Source organism: Moschus berezovskii, chromosome 17 (assembly GCF_049115385.1).
Source record: "Moschus berezovskii isolate FMDL1 chromosome 17, NW_MosBer_1.0, whole genome shotgun sequence".
Classification (NCBI taxonomy): domain Eukaryota; kingdom Metazoa; phylum Chordata; class Mammalia; order Artiodactyla; family Moschidae; genus Moschus; species Moschus berezovskii.
The window spans coordinates 80,113,825-80,126,986 of NC_142476.1; the positions used below are offsets into that span (position 1 = coordinate 80,113,825).

Below are 13,162 nucleotides of genomic sequence, written 5' to 3' on the forward strand. Positions count from 1 at the left end.
GTCCCCTTCCTATTTAAGGACTGGCCCATCCATACACACCTAATTGCCATCCCGTGCTATTTTCTCAAAGACTTCATTACTACGTCATCAATTTTCTATTGCTGTCTTTATCAATTGATCCATTATGAAAACATCCTTTTGTAATCCCATTTGGAGGAAGAAATTAGTTGAAGAAGGTCAAGTTGCCACCCATTTCTTTGCTCCCCTGTTACAGTGCAATTCTTGGAAGTTTCTATTTGACAACTCTTCTTGATGATGTTGCATAATCATTTTTCAACGTGTTCAAAACTGACTTACTCTCACATTGTTCTTGCTGAATTGTTGTTGCCAAACTCAAAAACTTCCATGTTGCAAAATTCTGTAGACGTTTTTAAAGTTCTTTTCTCACTTTACACTTGACAGCATTTCACCTACTTTGCACTCACGCCTTGAAACACTCCCCTTTATCCCCTGCTCTTTTGCTTTTCCCCATGTCTCACCTCAGCCGGCTCTGATGACTTCACTGCAGCCACCTGACCCTTCTTCCCCACTTTCAGTTCACCTTCTGTTTCTCTAACCTCTTACTTGATAATTTCATTCATTTCCATGGCTTTAAATAATGCCTATGACTAGATTTGGGCTCCAAAATCACTGCAGATGGTGACTGCAGCCATGAAATTAAAAGATGCTTACTCCTACTCCTTGGAAGGAAAGCTGTGACCAATCTAGACAGCATATTAAAAAGCAGAGACATTACTTTGCCAACATAGATCCAGCTAGTCAAGGCTATGGTTTTCCAGTAGTAATGTATGGATGTGAGAGTTGGACTATAAAGAAAGCTGATTGCTGAAGAATTGATGCTTTTGAACTGTGGTGTTGGAGAAGACTCTTGAGAGTCCCTTGGACTGCAAGGAGATCCAACCAGTCCATTCTAAAGGAGATTAGTCCTGGGTGTTCATTGGAAGGACTGATGCTGAAGCTGAAACTCCAGTACTTTGGCCACCTCATGCGACGAGCTGACTCATTTGAAAAAAAAAAAAAACCCTGATGCTGGGAAAGATTGAAGGCAGGAGGAGAAGGAGACAACAGAGGATGAGATGGCTGGATGGCATCACTGACTCAATGGACATGAGTTTGAGTGAACTCCAGGAGCTGGTGATGGACAGGGAGGTCTGGTGTGCTGCAGTCATGGGGTCACAAAGACTCGGATACAACTGAGTGACTGAACTGAACTGAACTGAATGACTAGATTATGAGTGCCAGATGTAGAGCCCTAGTCCCTAATTCTATCCAGAGCTCTAAATTCTTACAGCCAGCTGCCTCTTGACATGCTAGCAAATATGCCATGTGCATCTCTAAGGTCACAAGCCCCAAAGGAGCTTTCCCACTTCATCCCAACTTCTGCTTCAGGGTTCAGTTCAGTTCAGTTCAGTCACTCAGTCGTGTCCGACTCTCCGCGACCCCATGAATCACAGCATGCCAGGCCTCCCTGTCCATCACCAACTCCCGGAGTTCACTCAAACTCATGTCCACAGAGTCGGTGATGCCATCCAGCCATCTCATTCTCGGTCGTCCCCTTCTCCTCCCGCCCCCAACCCTTCCCAGCATCAGAGTCTTTTCCAGTGAGTCAACTCGTCGCATGAGGTGGCCAAAGTATTGCAGTTTCAGCTTCAGCATCAGTCCTTCCAATGAACACCCAGGATCAGGTATTGCAATAAACTATGCTTCCTTCCACTCAGTGACTCTAGACAAATACTGCAGAGTCATCCTCTGTCCTCCTTCCCTCAACCTTCACATCTAAGTCATTAACAAGACCTGCCCAATTCCCCACAAAGACCTGTGCACTTGAACCTGTCCACTTTTCTGCATCTGCAAGTCTACCACCTGAGTTCAAACAGTCTCTGGCCTGGGCTGTTGCTATTGCTTCCTCTTGCCTCATTCAATCAATACTCCCCACAGCACAGGACTGACATATGCAAATCCGACTGACTCACTCGCATCTCGCTCATTAAAACTGTCAATGGTCGGCTCATTAGCTTGAAACAAGCACTGCGAACAAGGCCGTCTGGCAGCGGCCTCCTCTTGTTCCATTCCCCCATTCCTCACTGCAGGCTGCTGCTGCTGCTGCTGCTAAGTCACTTCAGTCGTGTCCGACTCTTAGCGACCCCATGGACTGCAGCCTACCAGGCTCCTCATCCATGGAATTTTCCAGGCAAGAGTACTGGAATGGGGTGCCATTGCCTTCTCCATCCTCACTGTGTACACACAGGCTTTTCTGCTTTCTGTCCTCTCCCTGGAAACACACTCAGCGCTTCCCCTTCTACTCTTTCCCTATGGGTTGTTCTTTCCCCATTTTCCACTCAGGTGACTTCCTTCATAGCTCCCCTCCAACAGCACCTCAGCCTCTCCCTGATGATCCTGCTGCCAGCCCATCCACCAGATCCTAAAGCACCCCCACATTTATGCCCCTCAAAGCAGATGGTCTGCACGGATGGCACTGACTATCGAGGGGTGATTGTGAGCTGAGCGGGGCGTGACTTGGGTCTTATTGGTCTTCTCTCCACACACACCTCACACACATGCCTGAGGACAGAGGCTCTTCTGTCTAGTGGACCACTGGAATCCCAAGGCCCAAAGCAGCACGGGCACAAAAGAGCTCCTGGATTAGTATTTGTTGGCTAAATTAATGCATGATCATCATGATCAACAAATAAAGACTTCCAAAAATACATGACTGTTCTTCTGTGTCAACTCAGAAGATATAATCCTGGTGCCCTTCAGTGGGAAGTGAGTCTAAGCCCAGATTCCGTTCCGTTGCTCAGTCGTATCCAACTCTTTGGGACCCCGTGGACTGCAGCCTACCAGGCTTCTCCATCCATGGGATTCTCCAGGCAAGAATACTGGAGTGGGTTACCATTTCCTTCTCCAGGGGATCTTCCCAACCCAGGGATCGAACCCAGGTCTCCCGCATTGGAGGCAGACGCTTTAACCTCTGAGCCACCAGGGAAGCCCAGATTACAATAAGTGAAACATGGACCATCAGAAGCGAGACACACCCCCAGTGCACCTGAAGTTTGGGAGTGGAAATAATTTAACACCAATTTTGGCAGGATATTTCAGATATAAGACGCATCGCATGGCATCCCCACCTCATTTTCAAATCACAGCTTCTAATATTGTGAATTAAAAACCCTGGACTCCAAAGAATTCTTTCCCCTCGCCCTTTTCACATAAATCTTTTCACTAAAATGTAATTTAGAGTTTAGCCACTGGAGGGCACTTTAGCTCTTTAATAGGCTGCTGCTGCTGCTGCTGCTAAGTCGCTTCAGTCGTGTCCGACTCTGTGCGACCCCACAGACGGCAGCCAACCAGGCTCCGCCGTCCCTGGGATTCTCCAGGCAAGAACACTGGAGTGGGTTGCCATTTCCTTCTCCAATGTGTGAAAGTGAAAAGTGAAAGTGAAGTCACTCAGTCGTGTCCGACTCAGCGACCCCATGGACTGCAGCCCACCAGGCTCCCCCGTCCATGCGATTTTCTAGGCATCCCCTTTTAAAAAATGGCAGGTATCTATCAAAGGCAAGAAATAATTTCCCTACAAATATTACATCCTTGATTCTGACACTTTTAAATCTCCAGGTCCAAAATCCAAACGAGCTAGTTCTAATTCAGGAAACTGACTTCACTAACTCGTGACTTAATCTTATTTAAGTTGTCATTACAACTCCAAGTCAGACATCAGTTCCTCATGAAGATATCACAAGACAACACATTTTAGGTTAATGAGTCACAGTGAGGGTGAGCTCACCCTCATGCCAGAGAATTTTCAAAATGTGCATTTTTGAGCCCCACTCTGGCTTCCCTGGTGATTCAGAGGGTAGAGAGTCTGCCCACAATGTGGGAGACTCGGGTTTGATCTCTGGGTTGGGAAGATCCTCTGGAGAAGGAAATGGCAGCCCACTCCAGTATTCTTGCCAGGAGAATCCCCGTGGACAGAGGAACCTGGTGGGCTACAGTCCATAGGGTCACAGAGTTGGACATGACTGAGCAACTTCACTTTCTTTTGTTTCTTTCTATTGTGATTCATTAAATTACAGCCACCACTGGTGTAGCATTAGCTTATGAAGTTTTTCAGTTCAGTCGCTCAGCCGTGTCCGACTCTTTCCGACCCCATGAATTACAGCACGCCAGGCCTCCCTGTCCATCACCAACTCCCGGAGTTCACTCAAACTCATGTCCACAGAGTCGGTGATGCCATCCAGCCATCTCATCCTCTGTCGTCCCCTTCTCCTCCCGCCCCCAATCCCTCCCAGCATCAGAGTCTTTTCCAGTGAGTCAACTCGTCGCATGAGGTGGCCAAAGTATTGCAGTTTCAGCTTTAGCATCAGTCCTTCCAATGAACACCCAGGGTTGATCTCCTTTAGAATGGACTGGTTGGATCTCCTTGCAGTTTTTAAGCTCCCAAATTGCTTCCAGTGTACTCTTGGATGAGGACAAAGGACAATGCTTTCAACTAGTCTTGCAAAAATATGTGTACATACATACATACATATATATACACGTACAGACATATATATATACACATACAGACATATATATATATACACAAACACATATATATACACACACACACATGAACAACTGTGCCTCAGAAGAGACAAGAATCAGGATTCCCCCACCCCCTGTCCGCTGCCCAGGAATATCCACAGGAGTCAAGGGCATTTTCTTAAGGCACAGTGAAGAAATGACTGCGGCAAAGGTTGCCACAAAATACTGCAGTTCTGTTTTCAGTCCTGATGGGTCCTCTGTCAGGGTCCTTATTCCGGAGGTGAGAGGTCACACTGGCCTGGTGTGGATCCACACCGCCCTGTGAAGCTGAGAGCACATGGAATGCAGGTGCGCCCAGGTGAGCCCGGCTGGACCGAGGGGAACGGTATCTGCCACTTGCCACTTCCCTCACCAGTACCCCACTGCCTCTGATTCCCTCTAGATTCCTACAAAAATGCCAACTGAGCCAGCAACACCACGAGCTCCATCTGCCTGGCAAGCTTGCAAGTAAACATACTTATTTTTCCTGCAAGACCCCAAGCAGAAGAGCTGCATTTGTTTTTCTCTATTTATCCCAAGCCTGGCAGTCAATTCACCCAAGGAGGGAACAGGAGAGCAGCATCTTCAATTCACTTCTCTTCCTGTGGGTTTCTTCTTGAGAAAAGGATGAAGAAAAATGCGTCCACTGGGGGGCACCGTTCGCACATTATTCTAACCTAGAACGCACGCTGACTCACGCAGTCACATCAGGAAGCGTGGGACAGGCACGTGCTTTGGAAGAAAGGAGGGACCGTTTCCTCTCCTGACCCTCCAGGTATTATTTCAGCTGCGGGGCCTCTCCGCTTCATCTACAAAATACAGAAGCACAAATAACAGAGCTCTGCGGAGCCTTGACAGACAGGACATTGTGGATGATGAGATCGGTTCCCCGCATCCACCCCACCTGTTCCCTCTGCTCCTTGCTGGTCCACTGAGGCCGGGAAGCTGACCTCCCCTCTCCCCCGACCGCTCGCCTGGCACCTAGGGCTCTGGCATGAGTCCTGTTCTGTCCACCAGAGGCAGAGGACCGGGAGCAAGACACCCTGTTCCTGCAGCTCGGCCACCTCTGCTGAGAGGCAAGGTGTCGGAACTGGAGGTCTCCAGCAGCAGACGGAGTCTGCTGTCCGGATTTTTCACTCCTCTGAGGCTAGTGGTCTGGCATCAGAGTGGACCTCGAAGGTGGGAGCCCTCTTGGGTCAGCGCTGAGTCTCTTCCGCCGAATACAGACCTACTAAGCACTTAACAGGGTTTGGGGCACATAAACATTACTTTAAAGATGTTAGCTATTCAGTTCAGTTCAGTTGCTCAGTCGTGTCTGACTCTTTGCGACCCCATGGACTGCAGCACACCAGGCTTCCCTATCCATCACCAACTCCCAGAGTTTACTCAAAGTCATGTCCTTTGAGTCGGTGATAACATCCAACCATCTCATCCTCTGTCGTCCCCTTCTCCTCCCACCTTCAGCCTTTCCCAGCATCAGGGTATTTTCCAATGAGTCAGTTCTTCTCATCAGGTGGTCAAAATATTGGAGTTTCAGCTTCAACATCAGTCCTTCCAATGAACATTCAGGATTGATTTGCTTAAGGATATACTGGTGGGATCTCCTTGTAGTCCAAGGGACTCTAAAGAGTCTTGTTAGCTATTATTAGTATTTATATTTGACCTCTTTTAACTTTTAAAATTGAGATATAGTTCATGTACAATATTATAAATTACAGGTGTACAGCATAGTGTATCCGGAGAAGGCAATGGCAAGCCACTCCAGTACTCTTGCCTAGAAAATCCCATGAATGGAGGAGCCTGGTAGGCTGCAGTCGTGGAGTCGCTAAGGGTCAGACGTGACTGAGCGACTTCACTTTCACTTTTCACTTTCACACATTGGAGAAGGAAATGGCAACCCACTCCAGGGATCTTGCCTGGAGAATCCCAGGGACAGGGGAGCCTGGTGGGCTTCCGTCGATGGGGTCACACAGAGTCGGACACGACTGAAGTGGCTTAGCAGCAGCAGCATAGTGTATCACAATTTTAAAGGGTATATTCCATTTATAGTTTTAAAATACCGCCTATATGCCCTGTATTGTACAATATATCCTTGTTATTTGTTTTATACACAGCAGTTTGTGCCTCTTAACCACCTATCCCTATCTTGCCCCATTCCTTTCCCCTCTCCTGTGAGTCTGCTTCCTTTTTGTTATATTCACCATATGGTTTTATTTTTTAGATTCCACATATGAGTGATACCACATACTTGATCTTAGTCACATTAAGCCCAAGTTTCCCTCTGTACAATGGTGACCTGCTACCTGCCTGCTGTGCAGATAAAATCAGATCATACATGCAAAGTGCTTAGCACAATATGTAAGAGCTCAAACAATTTATCTATAATTATCATTTTCATTTGGTTCCATTGTCATTTTTATGATCTTTGTCAATGTATAAATTATATTGACATGAATCTTTTAGGATTTAGCTAAAAGGTAGCTCAGTGGTAAAGAACCCACCTGCCAATGCAGGAGACGTGGGTTTGATCCCTTGGTTGGGAAGATCCCCTAGAGAAGGAAATGGATTCTTCCCCCAGTATTCTTGCCTGGGAAATCCCATAGACAGAGGAGCCTTGTGGGCTACAATTCACTGGGTTGCAAAAGAGTCGGGGTCACAAAAGAGTCGGACATGAGTTAGCAACTAAACAATAACAAAACTCTTGTGTGCCTGACAACACTCTTTAAGAGCACTGAACAAGTGTGTGCCAATGTCTAAACTATTGACCTGTCCCAGATTTCTAAATGTAGTAATACATTACACTGAAAGTCAGGCTAAATTAAAATAATAATAATAATATTCTCAAAAATTAATCACCTGATTCTGACCTGCAGAACTTTTCCTTGGACTTTGTTCTACAACCACTAGAGGGCAGACAGATACAGTAGAAAATCAGTACCTACCGGACAAAGCAGTAGATTCTCGGTCTGTCTGCTTTTTGAACGTGGGTAGAAGCCATATTTTTCAGTTTTTCCTGTGGCAGCCACCAATGAAAAGAGTAGAATAATGACTCTTAGTATGTAAGGAAACAAACTGTAGCTAAAATATGATGCATTTGTTTTAGCTTATTAGTTTCATAAAATTGATAAGCACAATTTTCCACCATAGACCTTATAAATTTTAAAGCACAACTATTCAACAACACATGCATGGATTTGTTTTAATCTGGAAAAGAATTAAACCATCCATGAATCGTTAGAACAAGGCAGAAGTGCACCTTGGTACCACAGTGACAACATCTAGTGCCTGGGCACACAGAGACCTGGGCACACATGGATGGGCCCTCTGACCCATCAGGTGCAGTTGATGCAGTGCTTGGGATTTAAAAATTGTTCAAGATACCAGGGGATAATATATGAGACTCATAAGAAAACTGGTTACCAACTTTGAAACGAAAACTGCTTTTTCAATTCACACCGTAGACTGTAGCCTACCAGGCTCCCCTGTCCATGGGATTTTCCAGGCAATAGTACTGGAGTGGATTGCCATTTCCTTCTCCAGGGGATCTTCCTAACCCAGGGCTCGAACCTAGGTCTCCCGCATTGTAGACAGACGCTTTACCATCTGAGCCACCAGGGAAGTCCTCAATTTACACACACACATATTAACAACAAAAAAAAAAAAACCCAAAACAACAAATATCTACTGGGATTTTGATGGAAAGGTATCAGTCAATTTTGTTAAAATTGCCACCTTTACAAGGATGAATTGTCTTACAATCCATGAATTCAATATATCGAATTTTTTTGAAAATGTTTTACATAGAATTCTTGTAGAACATGTTTTAAAATGTTCTACATAGAGTTCTTGCACCTAGAATTAGGAATTTGGAATTTTTATATTGTCTTAAATAGTATCTTGTTCTTAAAGTTTAATTTCTAACTGTGTTACTGGTGTATGCAAATACAACATTTTTTTATTCATCTTTTTAATTTACCAAGTTTCACTTTACTAATAATCTTTTTTTGACTGTGTGTTTCCACTGTTTAATCTTCTGTGGTATCATATTATTTTCCTCCCTTTATATCTTTGGATTTAATTTGCTGTTCCTTTTCCAAAATCTAACATTGAAATGGAGGCTTGGTTTCTAGAATGACTTTTAAAATATATGCATATACCTTTCATTATAAATTTCCAATAAGTATGGAAAGTGAGTTGAAAATAATCAGTTTTAATTATTCAACCTGAAGTTCCCAGTATCTTCATTCCAAAATTAAATTCTTTAATAATTTTATAAATATTGTGTAGATTAAAATCATTTTCCTAAATCCTTAGACTTTGCCCTTCCTAACTTTCCATGTTTATTCTCCACTTTGGTATGTGATATCCAATAAAAAGGGCTTCCTTGGTGGGTCAGAAGTAAAGAATCTGCCTGCCAATGCAGGAGACGCAGGTTTGATCCCTGGGTCAGGAAGATCCCCTGAAGTAGGAAATGGCCACCCACTCTGGTATTCTTGCCTGGGAAATCCCATTGACAGAGGAGCCTGGTGGGCTATCGTCTATGGGGTCACAAGAGTTAGACATGACTTAGTGACTAAACCACCACCATCCTATCTCAAAACACACTGGATGCCTTCACTACAGTTCTAGTTTTGGGGACACTCCACAGCATGGCCAGGCGATGTCAGTTCACCCTATGCTTTGCAATCAACAGAACACTTGATCTGCCTCTTAGTTCCTGAAATCCTATTCTATGAAAAATTTCCTCACAATTGTGGTTTTCTTGTTTGCTTATTTTACCATTTTGTTTTATATTTCTCTGCATCTTAATTTAGAGGATATCAGGGTTCTGAACGGAGAAGGCAATGGCAAGCCACTCCAGTACTCTTGCCTAGAAAATCGCATGGACGGGGGAGCCTGGTGGGCTGCAGTCCATGGGGTCGCTACTAGTCGGACATGACTGAGCGACTTCACTTTCGCTTTTCACTTTCACACATTGGAGAAGGAAATGGCAACCCACTCCAGTGTTCTTGCCTGGAGAATCCCAGGGACGGGGGAGCCTGGTTGGCTGCCGTCTATGGGGTCGCACAGAGTCGGACACGACTGAAGTGACTTAGCAGCAGCAGCAGGGTTCTGAATGTTCTAAAGAGACAAAGTCTGTATCCACCTCCCAATCAAATCTCTTTGGTCTTTGGGTTTACACAGTAAGGTGAACTGTGATTTCAGTTTGCAACAATGCCAGTGTTTCTTTGGGCTTCCCAGGTGGCTCAGAATCCACCTGCCAATGCAGGAGACTTGGGTTCAATCCCTGGGTTGGGAAGATACCCTGGAGAAGGAAATGGCAACCTACTCCAGTATTCTTGCCATCGACAGAGGAGCCTGGAGGGCTGTAGTCCATGGGATCTGAAGAACTAAGTTATTCAGTTACAACTTAGTAACTGAACAACAACAACAATGTGGCTTTGTAATTTTGTGGCTGCATCATTTGGACCTTGTGAAATGGGGAGATGAATTTTCTTAATCCTAAAACTCCCCCCCTCCACCATGGAAGGTAAAACCAGATGAAATAAACTGATAACTCTCATAAAAGAGGTGAATTATCTGGCTTGTGGCACTTCCTCAGCCACGTTTTTAGGTTATGCAACATTTAACTTGGTTGTGTTCCATGGGTATAGCTTGGCACTCACTTGATCAGTCCACTAATGTTTATTCCAGATCACCATGGGGACACAGGGTGAGAGGGTGCACAAGTCAGCACACACCCAAAAACCCCACTAGGAAAACATCTCTTACCATTTAAGTAACTCCCATTAATCATCTTAGTAGATGGAAAGCTTCTTAAAAAGTGACTCTTTCCAGATGCCAGCAGAGACCAGATTACCAAAGAACTAGCATGGCCCACACTTTTCAGATGGAATGACTAAATGGAACCTTAAATAAGAATGCAACCTTAAATAAGAATTATCCATTGTTGGCAGTTTCTGGAAGAAGCAATTCCTTGGGAGCAGCTCAGATCTTTAACTGCAAAGCAATTCATCCAAGTGTGTTGCTCCATATCTCACTGTTATCAGAGAATCACACCACCTTTCTCAGCGTTCCTGGGGCAGATGAAGATCACCAATCTCTCAGTGCCTGATTGTCCTGGAGATAACTGGCCAAACATATATGATTGGTTACTGTGTATGTTCCCTGAAGGCAAGAATTGCTCTTGGCCAAGTTATAGGCATCCAATACATCTATAATAAATATGCTGTGCTTAGTTTCTCAGTCATGTTCGACTTTTTGTGATCCCATGGTTGGTAGCCCACCAGGCTCCTGTGTCCATGGGGAGTCTCCAGGCAAGAATACTGGAGTGGGTTGCCATGCCCTCCTCCAGTGCATCTTCCCAACCCAGGGATCAAACCCAGGTCTCCCACATTGTAAGCAGATTCTTTACCAGCTGTGCTACCAGGGAAGCTCTATATAATAAATAGATATTGAATTATATTGAATTATTTGGGCTTCCCAAGTGGTGCTAGTGGTATATTGGGCTTCCTAGGTGGTGCTAGTGGTAAAGAAGCCGCTTGTCAATGCAGGAGACTTAAGCAGGTTTGATCCCTGGGTCGGGAAGATGCCCCAGAGAAGGGAATGGCAATCCACTCCAGTATTCTTGCTGGGAGAATCCCATGGACAGAGGAGCCTAGTGGTGTACAGTCCATGGAGCTGCAAAGAGTCAGACATGACTGAGTGTCTGAGCAAACATTGAATTATTTATTTCACAATGAATCAATGTACACTATTTTGTGAACTCTTAAAGTGAAATGCTTATAAGATGTTTTACAATGTTTCATAATGGAGGATTAGGGCCATTTCTAAAGTCTGCTGTGTCACACAGGCTACCACTCAAGGTGAAAAAAAATGGCACATTTTTTCCAGTCATTTTCAGGACTGCAATACAATCACACTACATTAAAAAATGTTAATGATCATAAAGCAAATGCTTCCACAAAAATAGTCACCACAAACCCAGTGATATAGCCCTGAGGTCATTTACTAACAAATGATCAATGAGTATCAAGTGAATAGTTATGAACATCCAAATGTTCACAGATCTATTTTATTCTCCCTTTTTATTTTGAAAAATTTGAAATCTACAGAAAAGTTGCAAAAACAGTAAGAGGAAACACCCATATGCTCTTTGTCTGGATTCCTCAGTGCTAAGATTTTGTTGTATTTGTTTCTCGTGTGTGTGTGTGTGTGTGTATGTGTGTGTGTGAATGTGCACACATTTGCTGGCCCATTTGAGAATTTAGTTGCAGACAGCATAAGACTTCATCCCTAAGAATGCAGGCATTCTCTTATATAATAATACAATTATCTCACTCAGGAAATACGACATTAATACAAGGCCATTATCTAATGCATGGTTCATTTTCAAATTTTCCCAATTATACCAATAATGTCCTTTGTTTTTTTAATTTACTTTTCCACTCTGGGCTACAACCTAAGGTCATGCATTAAATTAACAGGCCACATCTCTCCAGTCACCTTAAACCTGGGACAGTTTCTTAGCCTTCTTTGAAGTTCATGATGTTGCCATCTTTCAAGAGTCCAGGCCAATGGTTTTCCAGAAAGTGCTATAATTTGGATTGTTAGACTCAGCTTAAACATTGTGAGCATGAGTACTACACAGAGGAAATGTGTCCTTCTTGGTGCATCAACAAGTACACAGTTTTCTCCACAGAACTTCCCCCAAGGCGTCCCACACGCAAACGCTATGATTCCTCATCTCCTGGGTCACGCACAGTCTTCCTTCGCCTGCCTCTGCTCACACCGCCCATGCACAGAAAGCACTCTCTCTTCACCTGCGCCCCAAGGGTTCCTTGTTCACTGCTCAACTCAAATATCACACTTATCACAAAAACTGTCTATACTATACTCCTCCAGGTGTGTATCACTCTCTCAGAAATTCCTACAGCTGTCCAAAATCTACCTAGTGCTTTATCACAGTGAATAAATGCTCAGTTCCTCTTGTATTAATACTAATCTTATCACAGTTGTGTGCCTTGTCATCCCACTAGAATACCACCGATTTGAAAGCAGAGACCATAAACCTTGAATCCGCTGCACTTGGATTTCATTTCCCACAGAGCCTGTTAGAATCCAAAGTATTTAATAAGCAGTTATTTTGTGGTTCTTGATGAGCTAACTTAGGGGAAAAAAATTCATCCTACAATTAACTACCCACTGTATTTAAGAATTCATGCAGGAAAACAGTGATTTCAGTTTATTCCCCAGAGATTCTTCTCAACTTAAAAAAAAATTTTTTTTTAATAATTTAAATTCTCAAGAAAATTTTCCAGAAATTAAGAATGGAGAAAAAAATCCAACTTTCAAAATGCCCCTTCTATTTTCAAAATAGAATATTCTCTATTCTTAAAAAAAAAACAGGTCAGTTGAGCAGAAATAATCATAATAAAAATAACAAAAAATTTGAGACAATAAAGAATAATCTGTTATCTCAAAGGAACTGTAGTTTAGTTCAGTCACTCAGTCATGTCTGACTCTTTGCAACCCCATGGACTGCAGCACACCAGGCTTCCCTGTCCATCACCAACTCCCAGAGCTTACTCAAACTCAT

At 43.9% G+C, this 13,162-nt stretch overlaps 1 protein-coding gene across 3 annotated transcripts in view; it reads right to left on the reverse strand.

The window, feature by feature from the left end:
• Positions 1 to 13,162, reverse strand: part of LOC129551702 (uncharacterized) — a 447,940-nt gene that overhangs the window by 50,673 nt on the left and 384,105 nt on the right. For all 3 annotated transcript variants that reach the window (XM_088845551.1, XM_088845550.1, XM_088845549.1), the window contains exon 4: positions 7,506 to 7,576. In XM_088845551.1, the coding sequence (XP_088701677.1) occupies positions 7,506 to 7,576 (71 nt within the window). The remainder of the gene's footprint in view (positions 1 to 7,505; positions 7,577 to 13,162) is intronic.